Source organism: Suncus etruscus, chromosome 1 (assembly GCF_024139225.1).
Source record: "Suncus etruscus isolate mSunEtr1 chromosome 1, mSunEtr1.pri.cur, whole genome shotgun sequence".
NCBI lineage: Eukaryota > Metazoa > Chordata > Mammalia > Eulipotyphla > Soricidae > Suncus > Suncus etruscus.
In genome coordinates this window covers 149,367,610-149,381,944 of record NC_064848.1, presented here as the reverse complement: position 1 = coordinate 149,381,944, position 14,335 = coordinate 149,367,610, and the positions used below count along the sequence as shown (strand labels likewise).

The 14,335-nt window shown below is 45.7% G+C and overlaps 2 protein-coding genes across 2 annotated transcripts in view; one reads left to right on the top strand and one right to left on the bottom strand.

Moving 5' to 3' along the window:
- KDM7A (lysine demethylase 7A) overlaps positions 1 to 14,335 on the top strand; it is an 87,023-nt gene that overhangs the window by 35,770 nt on the left and 36,918 nt on the right. The window contains exons 2-3 of the mRNA XM_049774307.1: positions 2,600 to 2,685; positions 8,515 to 8,632. Coding sequence (XP_049630264.1) covers positions 2,600 to 2,685; positions 8,515 to 8,632 — 204 coding nt within the window. The remainder of the gene's footprint in view (positions 1 to 2,599; positions 2,686 to 8,514; positions 8,633 to 14,335) is intronic.
- LOC126011127 (Krueppel-like factor 4) lies at positions 11,571 to 13,291 on the bottom strand. The gene is given in 4 exon segments (XM_049774838.1): positions 11,571 to 12,362; positions 12,365 to 12,424; positions 12,427 to 12,958; positions 12,961 to 13,291. Coding segments are annotated over 4 exon segments (1,500 nt in total). The 5' UTR covers positions 13,216 to 13,291; the 3' UTR covers positions 11,571 to 11,709.

Below are 14,335 nucleotides of genomic sequence, written 5' to 3'. Positions count from 1 at the left end.
CGCAGAGCCAGGAGTAACCCCTGAGCCTCACAGGGTGTGGCCCAAAAACCAAAAAAAAAAAAAAAATGTTCTGCAAAGAAAATTTCAGGCCCTAACAGTCTCAGATACACACTTTATTAAATGCTTAAAAAAATAATTCCTGCAGGGCTGGATTGCCTTGCATGCGGCTGACCTGGGTTCTATTCCCGGAATCTCATATGCTCTCCCAAGCCTGCTAGGAGTGATTTCTGAGTGTAGCAGAGCCAGGAGAAATCCCTGAGTACTACCAGGTGTGGCCCAACTCCTCCCTCAAATTAAAAATTTTTTTTGGGCCACACCCTCTGTGCTCAGGGGTTACTCCTGCTGTCTGCTCAGAAATAGCTCCTGGCAGGCACGGGGGACCATATGGGACATCGGGATTTGAACCAACCACCTTTGGTCCTGGATTGGCTGCTTGCAAGGCAAACGCTGCTGTGTTATCTCTCCGTGCCCTCAAATTAAAATTTTTATCAGTCAGGGACTGGAGGCAGAACATTTTGCCTTCTAAGTATGAGGCCCTAAATTTGGTTGAAACCTTTTTTTTTTATACCTCATTGTATCCAAGAATGTGACTCAGTGATCGAGTACAGATCTTGTGTGTGTGTGTGTGGGGGGGGGGGGGTGGCTCTGGGTTCACTCTTTCTCTTTTTTTTTTTTTTTTTCGGGTCACACCCGGCAATGCTCGGGTTACTTCTGGCTCTACGCTCAGAAATCACTCCTAGCAGACTTGGGGGACCATATAGGATACCAGGATTCGAACCACCATACTTCTGCATGCAAGGCAAATGCCCTACCTCCCTGCTACCTCTCGGTTCCTGGGTTCAATCTTCAGAACCATAAAATAGAAAGGTGGGTGGGGTGTGTTATGGCTCAGTAGCAAGCATCTGCCTGTAAGTGTGAGGCCATGAGTTTGAGGTCACAACAACCCACATGCTAGTGTGATGGTGGCAGTACTACCAATCTGGAACATTTTAAATGTAAAAGAGGTTATTGTGACCAATTTGACTCAGAGACTGTAGGTAATCTATAGTTTTTCCATTTTCTTTCTGTTTCGTTATTGTTTTGGTTTGCTTTTGGCCCACATGCAGCAGTGCTCAGGGTGTACTTCTGGCTCCGCACTCAGGAACACTTAAGGTTGGCTCAGGGGACCATATAGGGCAGTGATGGCTAACCTTTTTGAGCCCAAGTGCCCAAACTGCCGCACAATACCCAGTCCTCCCAATAGCCAGTCCGGCCCTGTTGCCAGGTGAGCTGCAAAGCAGACACTGGCACACTCGCTTCCCGCCGCACTGCATGTCTTAATTTAGCAGTCTGACTAGGATGGACCATGTGGAGACTTCTTTTTCTTCATCATGGTCATTTGTGAAGTTTTGTATGTCTGAATTGATATCTCTTGTTTCTAGAATTTCATAGCTATTAATCTTAAGATATTACTACCTGTTCTCCAATTCCTGAGACTCATTAAATGTATGTTATACTTTCTCATTTTATCCGTGTTGCTTTTGGTTTATTTTCCCCACACATAACAATGCTCATCATTTGGTTACTCAGCTCTGTGCTCTAGGGTCACTCCTGAAGTGCTGTTCTGGGCCGTGAACCCAGGCCTCTCATATGCCAAGCAGCTGCTCAAACATGTTAAAGCCTTTGAACTGACTGTCAGGCCTTTTTTGTATTTCCCATCATCCCTCTCAGCTATATTCTACAGAATGTGACCACTGACTCATTCCCTAATAATGACGCGAGAAGTAGGTTGGCTGTGGTGGGCTTTCTTGTTAGGTTTCTCCTGTTTTCCAGAGGTGACCAACTCATGTGCCTCAGTCCCTAGCTAGTTCCCACAGCTGTGCCCCGGGTGGTATGGGCCATTGGAAACCAGGTCTCAGACATGTGTGACTGATGGAGTGGGAAGGCCACCAGCAGAGAGATGTGATCAGTTCCAGCCCTGCTGACTAGATCAGAACCTCTTAGCTCAGGGCCCCACCCCGTGGCCTTCTTTCACCTTTGTTACCCCCAGCTTAGAGAAAATCACTTTTCTCCAATGCTCCCTTTTCTGATTCTGGTGATAATGGAGGATTTGGCCAGAGATATAGTGAAGGTGATAAGCACTGACCTATGGCCTGTACTTGTCTCAACACCAGTATCCTCACTCAGCCTACCAGAAATGATTTCTGGGCATGTGAGCATAGAGTCAGAAACAATTTCTGAACACTGCAAAGAGTGGACCCAAAACAAAGGAAAAAAAAAAGGAAATTACTTTAGTATTTGAGTTCTTTTTTAGGGGGGGCGGGGGGGCACACCCGGCAGTGCTCAGAGGTAACTCCTGGGCTCAGAAATCACTCCTGGCAGGCTTGGGGTACCATATGGGATGCTGGGGATTGAACCTGGGTCTGTCGGTTCACTGCATGCAAGGCAAACACTACCACTGTGCTATTGCACAGGCCCCAACTTGAATATCTTTTGAGAGGCTACAACAGGATCTGTTGCCAGAATGGTCTATTGCTTAGCCAAATTGCAATCAGTTTGTTCTCTCCAAGTAAAGACTTTGTATTTATTTACACAGTGGCTTTATTTGTCTTTGTTTCAGCTGTGTTGGAGTAGAAGAACATCACGCAGTTGACATCGACCTATACCACTGTCCCAACTGTGCCGCTTTACATGGCGCTTCCTTGAGTAAGTACTAGAAGCTTCAATCCAAGCCGAAGATCAAAAGTCAGCACGTATGTGACACTGCTTTAATGGGACTCTGGTTTTCTTAACACTCACCAGTGACTACCAGGGGCAAAAGTTTTCTGAATTGCCTTGCCATACTGGCTGAAGTGTGACCTGGTTCAGCCATCCTCTGTGATCAGATCCACTCTCTATTGTCCTAAGGGAGCCAGAGTGAGGCGAGAGAGACCTAATATTTGCCCTCCAGTCTTAGACCCTAATCTTCCTGAGGGACCAGGTAGAGGAGGGAGTGTCCTCTGGAGTGTTCCAGCACCACATACAAGATGGACTTTATGTTACACTTTTATATTTGCTTTCCAAGATAGACCTGGACAGTAACTATCATTGTGCAAGTATGAGATCAGAAAAGGAGACTAAAAATAGGACCAGAACAAGTTAGAGCCTTCTCTTAAAAAACAAAACAAAACATATATATATATATAACTGGGCTGGAGAGATAGCATGGAGGTAAGGTGTTTGCCTTGCATGCACAAGGACGGCGGTTCGAATCCTGGCATTCCATATGGTCCCCCGAGCCTGCCAGAAGCGATTTCTGAGTGTAGAGCCAGGAGGAACCCCTGAGCGCTGCTGGGTGTGATCCAAAAGCCCCCACAAAACAAAAAAACAAAAAACAAAACTGAAAACCATGATGATGGACCCTTTAAAGATATTAATTTTAAAAATATGTAAATTGATATAATACTTTAATATGTATTTTAAAGATAATGTAATATAATAAAAATTAAAAATTAAAAAATAAATAAAAAATGCAGACTGCAAATCAGCCTTTTGGTGTTCATAAAGCTAAAGGGAAGATCTATAGTTTTTAGTTATTTTAGAACTGAAAGGAGCCTTTTCTAAACATGCCTATGTGTTCACGTGAAGGTTCTTCTTTTGTGTAGTGCTGAAGTATGTAGCGTATATTGAAATAATCATAGCCCCAAGTGAGACTCTTGGAGGAGACAACTAAAACTGAGTTGTTAGCTCACGAAGGAAACGCAACCACAACTTGTCACATTTTTAGTGTTTTATATAATTTTTAGTGTTTATATAATCCCCAAGTGAAATAATTTGAATTTAATTTCTGTGAAATAATTAGAGGACACACGAGACAGAATAATGTGGTGTTGAAAACACCACAACCCGTGAAGCACATGCTTTGCTATTTTTCCCATGTGATATCATTGAAAAAAAAAACACCCCAAAACTTGTCAAGTTCACTGAATTGATTACACAGTCTATAATAGGTCACAATGTACACTATGAGTATGATATTTCAGAGGGAAGTTTGTGCCTGACTCTTCTAGGGTTCTTATCTTTGCATAAACCCAAGGTAGGGCATGCATTGTTCTCTTCCTGGCCGAAGCACAACTCTGAGGACCCTGGAGAAAGGGCCCAGTTATCTCTTCATTGGAGTTTAAGGTGTCTTCCTCACGTCTTTCCTTTGCGCCACCCCACCCCCTTACAGAACACCAGGAAGCCTGTTCTCAAAAGCCATTTTACATAGTCTGAATCTCACTTCTTTTGGTGACCTATTTTCCCTCTCTTCCTGTGACTGAAGAGGGCAAGTTGAGAAACTAATTCTTTAGTGTTGCTTCTCCTTTGCAGTTCCCAGATTTTCCTCTCAGGGAGGGGTAAAAAACATTCTTCCCCTGGGAGCTGATCTAATTCTAAAACTGGCCCAATAGGACAGCCTTTTTTTTTTTTTTTTGATTTTGATTTTTGGGCAACACCCCACACTCCTGGCTCTGCACTCAGAAATTGCTCCTGGCAGGCTTGGGGACCATATGGGATCGAACCTGGGTTCATCCCTGGCCGGCTGGGTGAAAGACAAACACCCTGCCACTGTTATTGCTCCAGCCCCACCGGACAGCCTTCTTGAAAGTAACTGGTAACCTACCTGGGTATAGAGGAGTTGCCCTCTGTTACCTGCCATGTTATTACAACTCTAACATGTCAGTATGAGGAAAGGTCCATGTAGAGCTTCTGGACTTGCTGGGCAGAACTGGTTCAAGACTAGCTCAGAGCATTCAGGCTCAAATCTGTTCTGATTGTTGAGTGTTCAATCAGAAGAGAAAACAAACAAACAAACAAACAGGACAGGGTCATCTCATAGCATTTTTTTTTAGATTTTGGAATAAATTGCTTCTGAATTTTGGTTGAAATGGGAGTTTACTTACCACTTTTCTGGAAGCAATCTTTGCAATATGCAAGTATTTTTAAAAGATGGATTTTTTCAGTATGTCTCCTCATTTATCCTGAATATTTTTGTCTGTGAATTTTAATAGCAACTTTTATCAACTTTGAAGGAAAATTCAGAATGAACTAAGTGTTTAAGATTCCAGAAATGACTGTAGTGTGCATCTACATCTAAAATTCCAGACCTCCTTTAGTTTCCTTTTGAATATTTAATAAGGAGAAAGTGCTCATTATAAGGTAAACATGATAAATTATTATCCCAGCTAGAAGATAAAATGGAATTTCAGAAACAAGATGCCTTGAATTCTGGAAGCTATTTTGATTTAATATTTGAGGACCTCCCAAACAGTGTTTGGGGCCTGCGGACCACTCCTGGTAATATTCAGCCAGCCATACTAGATGTTTTTAATTTGTTTTTGGTTTTGGGCTCCTGCCTCTTGACTCACTCTTGAAGTTGCTCAGGGTACCATATGCAGTGCTTACAATCGAACCCTGGGTTGGCCATTTGCAATTCAAAGTGCCTTATCATCTCTCCAGCCATAGAAGTGATTTAAAATGGGAAAATTGAACATATGAGAGATGCTTTAATGGGATTTTCTAGTAAGGTTGCTTTAAGATTTTCAATTTTTTCATGAGCTATTTTAAACATAGGCTTTATTTTTATATTGAGAGATTCAATCTTTTTTTGTTTTTGTTTTTGTTTTTGGGCCACACCCGTTTGACGCTCAGGGGTTACTCCTGGCTATGCGCTCAGAAATCGCTCCTGGCTTGGGGGGACCATATGGGACACCAGGGGATTGAACCGTGGTCCATCCTATGCTAGTGCTTGCAAGGCAGACACCTTACCTCTAGCGCCACCTTCCTGGCCCCGAGAGATTCACTCTTATACACTACTTTAGAACCAACCTCCCTCCCTCCCTCCCTCCCTCCCTCCCTCCCTCCCTCCCTCCCTCCCTCCCTCCCTCCCTCCCTCCCTCCCTCCCTCCCCCCCTTTCTTCCTTCCTTCCTTCTTTCCCTCCCTCCCTCCCTTCTATCTTTCCCTTTCTCCCTTCTATCTTTCCCTTTCTTCCTCCCCCATCCTCCCGACATTTGGAGATGCTCAGTGGTACTACTCATTACGTACTCAGGGATCACTCCTGGTGGTGCTTTGGGGACCATATGGGATTCTGAGGATTAAAGCCAGGTCAGCTGCATGCAAGGCAAGTACCCCACTCACTATACTATTGTTCCAGCCTCTGGAATCTTCTTTTAGCCCCTAAGTCACCACTGTTTTATAGAGCATTTCTCCATTTCCACAAGAACTCAGGATTCTTTTAAAGATGATCTTTGTAAAGCGACAGTTTGAAATAACTTAGATTCATAGAGTCATTTTGTCCCTTTTCTCTTATGTATTTTTTCTCCACTTAGGTTCATTTCTTATTAACTCAGAACATAAAATTCATAAGACTTGGGCACCAATGACTTCTTAAAGATATGTAACAGAGGCAATACAATTTTATGACAATGATAAGAGCTTGGACAATGCAAAATACACTAATGTTTTGATTTTTTTTTCTCATTTTAATTTATTTAAAATAAAAAATACAAACACCTCAATCTTTGTTTTGTTTTGTTTTTGGGCCACACCCAGCGGTGCTCAGGGTTACTTCTGGCTGTCTGCTCAGAAATAGCTCCTGGCAGGCACAGGGGACCATATGGGACACCGGGATTCGAACCAACCACCTTTGGTCCTGGATCTGCTGCTTGCAAGGCAAACGCCGCTGTGCTATCTCTCCGGGCCCACAAACACCTCAATCTTATGTATTTTTAATGAAAATATTTAAACATGCAGTTGGAAAGCATTTTAGAGTCAGCACTTCTTTTTTTGTTTTTGTTTTTGTTTTGTTTTTGGGGCCACACCTGTTTGATGCTCAGGGGTTACTCCTGGCTAAGCGCTCAGAGGACCATATGGGATGCCGGGGGATCGAACTGTGGTCCTTCCTTGGCTAGCGCTTGCAGGGCAGACACCTAACCTCTAGCGCCACCTCAACGGCCCCTGAGAGTGAGCACTTCTAACTTACAATCTGCATGTACTGTTTTCTGTTGTCCATTTCACTGCATGTTGGTTTATTCCATTATTTAGTCATCTGAGTGAGTTGTGGGTATCAGTTTTCCAAAATAAAGAAGGTTTCAGGCTTAAGAGTGCTGATTTAGAGAGTACCCAGTGGTCTGCAAAAGAAGTATGTGGTTAAAATAGGTTTTTACTGAGAGATTTAAGCCCTCCCCGAGAGGGTGACTGAAACAATCCATCAGTTCTCATTATGGCTTAATGTTCTGGAGAGAATAGTGATTTTAAATAATCATGACTGTGCAAGTGTGGGCATTTTAAAAGGCTCCATCTGCTCATTGGAGTTCTGATTGATTTTTAAATTATTTGGAAATAAAAAGTAGATTTAAAAAATCCAGTTAATTGCCTAGACAGGTCACTCCATAGATTGACAGTAGAGCCTTGTTTCTTTGATTGTTTTTTGGGAGCCTGACTATTATTACTGATTCATAGTAAAAAATCTTTTGCGTGTTGCCAGACCACAGAATAATAATAATAACAATAATCTAATAATAAATAAATAAAACTGTAATCTTATATTATCAATAATGTAATAAACAAATTGTTATAATAAATAACAAATAAACATAAATTATAATAAATAAAATAACATAATCTATAATAAGCAAATAAAATAATAATATTAACCAAATTGAACTTTTTATTTTATTTTATTTTATTTTATTTTTTTTGCTTTTAGGATGATGAGGGAAGGAAACCTGTAATCTCAGAATTCCATGAAGTAATCTTTGACTTCTTCAGTCTAGAGCTGCCTTAACAATTTGGAGTGTTGGGCCCGGGTAATGACTCTAGTAGAATTCTTGATTGGCATGAGCAGGACCCTGAGTTCTGGACTCAAGAGGTCCTTGGTATACCACCAGGCGTGGCTCTGGGGTTCAGGCCTCATGTCACCCTGTTGCAGTAATATGCTGGCACTTCCCCTGGAGATGTGACTCCACTGGCAGAGCACACACCTAGGATGTGAAGCTCTGGGTTCAGTCCCCCACACCACAAAAAGGAAAAAAAAAAAGGACCATATTGATGTCTAAATTAGTGTGTCCCTGGGCTGGAGAGAGCACAGCAGCAGGGCGTTTGCCTTGCATGCAGCCCTTTCCGACATCCCATATAGTTCTTCAGCATCGCTGGATGTGTCCAAAAAAACAATAAATAAATAAATAAATAGATAAATAAATAAATAAAGTTAGAGAGTAATTATCTTTAAAAAAATAAATACTCCCACCCCCAAAAAATAATGTGTCCCTACAGGATGACAGTATTAAACAAAAAGGCCAGGGCTTGAACCCAGGTGGGCTGAGTGCAAGGCAAGCATCCTACCTGCTGTACTATTGCTACAATTGGAACGTGTCTTCCTAACTGTCTGGCAGTCATTACTGCTAAGTAACTAGAATAGAGTGATTGTATGCCATTAAACTGTATAGTAGATGTGAGCTTGAATGTGTGTAGTATCCCAATCACCCGAACTCTGTTTTCAATCTTTTTGAAACCAGTGAAAAAGAGGAGGAACTGGCACAGACACGATTACACGGAAATCGATGATGGCTCCAAACCCGTGCAAGCGGGAACTCGAACTTTTGTGAAGGAATTACGTTCTCGAGTCTTCCCAAGGTATGGTGATAAGATAAACGTGACATTTTCTGAAGTAATGGGTTTAAATGGCTTTAGGTTGCTGACAGTCATTCTTTTATTTTCTTTTATTTTGGTTTTCGGGTCACACCTGGCGGTGTTCAGGGGTTACTCCTGGCTCTGCACTCAGAAATTGCTCCTGGCAGGTTCAGGGGACCATATGGAACACCGGGGATCAAACTCGGGTTTTCCTGGGTCAGCCATGTGCAAGGCGAACGCCCTACCACTGTGCTCCCACTTGGGCCCCAGCCGCTCTTATTCTTAATTAGCTTTTCCTTTTGTTTTCTTGAAACAGGACAGAAAATTGCAGTACACTGCAAACTGTAGGAGTAAGAATAGTTCCAAGAAACTCACGTGTGTGCATTTCTCTTAGCTGTGAGTCGCAAGTTCATCCTGTGTAGATCCAAGGCAGCTATTTCTGGTCTGCTTCCTAATGAGAAACAGCTGCTGATTCTCAGTTTCCCCCATCGTACCTTGATTTTAAACTTGGTTTACCTTTTTTTAGGGATTGTGAGTCCTCTCAAACTGTGCTCAGGCGGCCTGGGAACTCCATTCTGGCAATTCACCTCATTGATACTCAGGGGACCCTCTGGTTCTGGGAATCAAACCAGGGCCAGCCATGTGAAAGGCAAATGCCTTTACCCCCTTACAATCTCTCCATCCCTCAGCTCTATTTTCTTACGTTGCTATCAGGTGCTATCTGCCCTGGAAGCAGTCCCCTAACTTTTTGTTCAACCGTTGCCCAATCAGAAAGCCAGGACCAGTCTCTCTGTTTCTCAAGATAATGAGAAGTTACTTGTATTATCTGCGGCTCAAAGAGAGTCAGCAGCATTATATAGCATTTAATCATGCTAATTGAGATCATTTTCTTCTCACCGCCTGACATCTATTTAGAGTGATAATACTTAAATGGTTTTTACGCCAGATCATAGCCAGGCTTGCTCAACAGGGGAAGTACAATTTAAATTTAAATCACAGTGTCACATGTAGCTTATTCCGGCATTATTTTAGATCTGTAGCTATAAAGCCCTCGCTATTCTTCGTCATCTTTCGTATTCCTGTCTCTCCCCATCCCCTTAACCCTTCAATGGACCATGTGGATGACTTGGACTCCTGGCCCTGCACCAGGAAATAAAGGAGCTGGAGTCAAAGCCCAGCGGCCAACTCGTGCCTGCTGAACCAATGAAGGCGCTTCGTTGTTTTCTTCTCTTTCAGCCCCTGGTCATTGGACAGGAATTTGCTTTCCTTGTTCACCTTGTAGCATAGGGTCTAGTTTTCAGTTCAAATCTGGGTTGCTTCAGAGAGGCTGGAGTTCCTTGAAACTGGCTCAGCAACATATCACCCATGGTGCTCACATACCTTCTCAGGGTGAGGAGACCAAGCTTGTTTCTCTCTCAAATAGGTTTCTAGCCCGAAAGAATAGCACTACAACTACTCTTGTACTGCTATTCCCATTTCCCCGAAAATAAGACAGTGTCTTATGTTAATTTTTGCTCCCAAAGATGTGCTAGGTCTTATTTTCAGGGGATGTCTCATTTTGGGGGGGGGGGGGGTTGGGCCACACCATTTCGATGCTCAGGGGTTACTCCTGGCTAAGTACTCAGAAATTGTCCCTGGCTTGGGGAGGGGGGAGACCATATGGGATGCCAGGGGATCGAACCTAGGTCCTTCCTTGGCTAGCGCTTGCAAGGCAGACACCTTACCTCTAGCGCCACCTCACCAGCCCCTTTTGTGTGTGTGTGTGTGTGTGTGTGTGTGTGTGTGTGTGTGTGTGTGTTTGGGCCACACCCGTTTGATGCTCAGGGCTTACTCCTGGTTAAGCGCTCAGAAATTGCCCCTGGCATGGGGGACCATATGGGACGATGGGGGATCGAACCTAGGTCCTTTCTTGGCTAGCGCTTGCGAGGCAGACACCTTACCTCTAGCGCCACCTCACCGGCCCGATATCTCATTTTTTTTAGATAAAATATTATAGGTTTATTTAAAACTTAATTCTCACCTTGAGTATGCAAAATACAAACTCCACAAAATGTTCATTTTACTTTGTAGTTTACAAATATACAAAATAGAAGTTTGTTTAAATTTATATTACATATTTATTAAGGCAAGGAACTATATAGAAAAAACAACATTTGTTCTGCTTAAGGCATACTTGGGAATAAACCATTGTACAAACTATATTGCACATCTGAAACCACAGTGCATAACAGACTGCATAAAATTGGTAAAGAAATAAACCAGGTGTATTTACCTGACTTAGGTCATACATGTAGATCGGAAGACAAAAATAGGTTTTCCTTGTCAAAGTATGCAGCAGTTTGAGGACTTTGACTTCCATGTTTGGTACCTTTAGAACCAAGACTCACCAAGCACCATCGTTAGGCTATTTAAAACATTTTTCTGTACCTGAATTTCTTCTAATATAATGGTTTTAGAAGGCAAAGGCAGAGAAAATACAAGTTGATCTTTATACTTATATTGCATGGGAACATAATTCAAGGGAATTCTGGTTTTCCCTCCCCCCAACGCACAGATCTAATTTTTACCCTGCTATCCACAAATTCCAGTTAACCCCTTTGGCGGCATCTTGTAAGTCCAGGAATATTCAAGTTGGAGTTTTAAAAATTGGAATGATAAGAAGATCCAGTCACAGACCCGTTTGTTCTTTGATTGTCTTTTGGTTTCTTCATTATTTCCTGATTTTTTTTTTTTTTTTTTTTTGGTTTTTGGGTCACACCGGTGACGCTCAGGGGTTACTCCTGGCTATGCGCTCAGAAGTCGCTCCTGGCTTGGGGGACCATATGGGATGCCGGGGGATCAAACCGTGGTCCGTCCTAGGCTAGCGCAGGCAAGGCAGGCACCTTACCTCTAGCGCCACCGCCCGGCCCCCATTGTTTCCTGATTATCCATCGTTCATGAGTGGCCTGTTGGGAACTTGACCATGATTGTAGTGCTGTCCAGCTGGGCGTACCTCCCTCTTCTGGACAACAGTGTAAAAGGTTAAAAAATACTGAATTCTCTTCTGGCAGTGTGGGTCATATATAGCCACTGTTTGGGAATTAAAAGTGCCTCTTCATGTGTAAGGCAAGGAAGTCTGACCTGGAGAATGCCCGGTTACACTTCTGGCACTGGAAGGGGCGGTGCCCTGTGTGCTTGCGGTAGTGCCTGGTCAGTTCATCTGAGCGGGCAAATTTCCACCCACAGCCGTCCCAGTCACAGTGGTAAGGTTTCTCACCTGTGTGGGTTCGCAGGTGTGCTTTGAGATGAGAGCTCTTCGTGTAGGTTTTGCCGCAGCCCGCATAATCACAAGTGTGAGTGGCAGTCCTTTTCCGGGGCCACGACCTTCTCCCCCTCTTTGGCTTGGGCTCTTCCGCCAGGCAGGAACCAGGTAGCATGAGCTCTTGGTAATGGAGTGCAGTCACTTGGTTCTGTATCTGGTCGGTCAGGAAGGCCGGGTAGTTGGGCCCGGCGTGGGGGTGGAAGCCAGGGGGTAGCGACAGAGCAGGGTGACAGTCCCTGGCGCTCAGCAGTTCCTCAGCACCCAGGGTCGGGGTAGTCCTGCTGGGGAGCTGCCGCCCCAGGGAGAAGTCGTGTGCGGACAGCCTGTGGCCATTGCTTAGGGAGGGTCCTGCGCCCAAATGGGCCTCTAGGGAGCCACTGACTGTGCAGGAGGACACGGCCTCCTGCTTAATCTTGGGGCACATGCGCGGGGCCCGCCGCTGTAGGGCGTGACCACCAGCGGGTGGCTGCTGTCGGGGCTGCCTTTGCCGACACGATGAACGACTGGCTGCCATACTCGCTGCCGGGAGCGCTCAGCAAGGACTTGAGCACGAACTTGCCCATCAGGCCGCCGCCTGGCGGTGGCTGCTGCTGCGGCGGGATGTACACGGGGTCCAGTTCGGGCCGCAGCAGCTCGGCCACGAAGCCGCCCGACGGGCTCACGTCGTTGATGTCGGCCAGGTTGAAAGAGGGGGCGGGCGGAGGCGCAGACTTGCGGCTGTAGAGGAGGCCACCTCCGCCGCCGCCACCTCCACCACCACCACTGCCGCCGCCGCCGGGGCCGGTGGTGGAACCCGGGGCCACGACCGAAGGGTCGCTCCCAGCCCGGATTGGGTAGCTGAAGCTGGCCGGCCCGCTGCTCGACGGCGAGGACGAAGAGGAGGCCGAGGCCGATGCCGATGAGGACACGGTGGCCGCCACGGACTCCTGATGGGACACCGAGTTGGAGAGGATAAAGTCCAGGTCCAGGAGATCGTTGAACTCCTCCTCTCTCCTAGGGAGGAGCTCCGGGTTGCTGCTGCCGACGCCGACGCTGCTGCGCCCAGGGCGCTGCTGTTCTCCAGATCGGTGCTGACCACGGTGGTGGCCGCCAGGTCGTAGGCACGACGGGGAAGCACCGGGGGAAGCCGCTTCATGTGCGAGAGCTCCTCTCGCCAGCAGTTGTTCGGAGCACCTGCTGGACGCAGCGTCTTCTCCCTTCCAGCCGGGCCGGACGCGAATGTGGAGAAGGACGGGAGCAACGCGTCGCTCACAGCCATGTCAGACTCGCCAGGTGGCTGCCTCATTAAAGTGGGGCCCCGAATGGTCGTCGGCAGTTCTTTCTTAGCAGGAGGGGTAGGCGAACTCCCAAAGTCAAAGACTTAAAAAGTGAAGCCAAAACCAAAAAGAAAAAAAAAAAAAAAAAGAAAGAAACCCCACCCCCCAAAAAAATTAGATTTGCCAAGTTCTTCTCCTTTGGTTTAAATATAAATGAAAGATGCCCTTATATATTTATCCTCTCTTCTTGTTGGAAATATAAGTAGGGAGCAAATAAAAGTTCCTTTTGTATACTAAAAAGTTCTTAAGCAAGTTGTAAAAAAAAAAAAAATAAATAACTCGTCCAAATCGACGTCCCAAAGATCAGCAAGGCTCGGCTCGGAGGGAGTTGACTAGTAGGTCCGCGGCTGGGTAGGTAGGTGGCCGGGCTGCAAAGTCCACGTCTTCTTCCCGACTAACTCAGCGGCGTGCCCGGGCCTTGGCCGTCGCCTCCGTGGCTGTGTCCGTGGGAGTGGGAGCCGGAGCCGGAGCCAGAGCCGGGCTTGCTGCCGCCGCGGCGGGCCAGGTGAGACTGGAGGTTGCGGTGGCGGTGCGGATCTGCGAACTGGGTGGCGGCGCGGGTCTCGGCGTCCAGGGGGCTGCTGCGCTGGGGGCGTGTGGCCATGGGCGCTGGCCACAGGCGGGTAGATGGGTGGGGGGCTGGAGGGGTGGGGAGGGGCACTTGGCGGCTCCCGGAGCCGCCACCACCCGCTGCCGCCTCGCCTCCTCCTCTTCGACTCCCCGCGCGCGAGCGCTGCAGCCGCACTCACGCTCTCGGGCCGGGGAACTCGATATCTCATTTTTTAATGAAGAAGAATATGGTAAAAAAAAAAAAAAAGAAGAATATGGTACACATTTATTGTTAAGTGAAAATAAAGGAAATGTATTACCTGTATTATTACGGTAGAATGGTAATTGTCCACACAAACCAGACAAATTGCGAATCCTACAGATACCAGTCGGGGTAGCCCTAGCAACCAGTTTACAGTAAATTAATTTTCATTCCAAGACAGAGCCTAAGAGGGCCTTATTTTAAGGGAGAACGCCTTATACTTTACCCAGAAGGAAACCTGTAAGTAGATCCTACTTTTGGATGATATCTTATTTTTG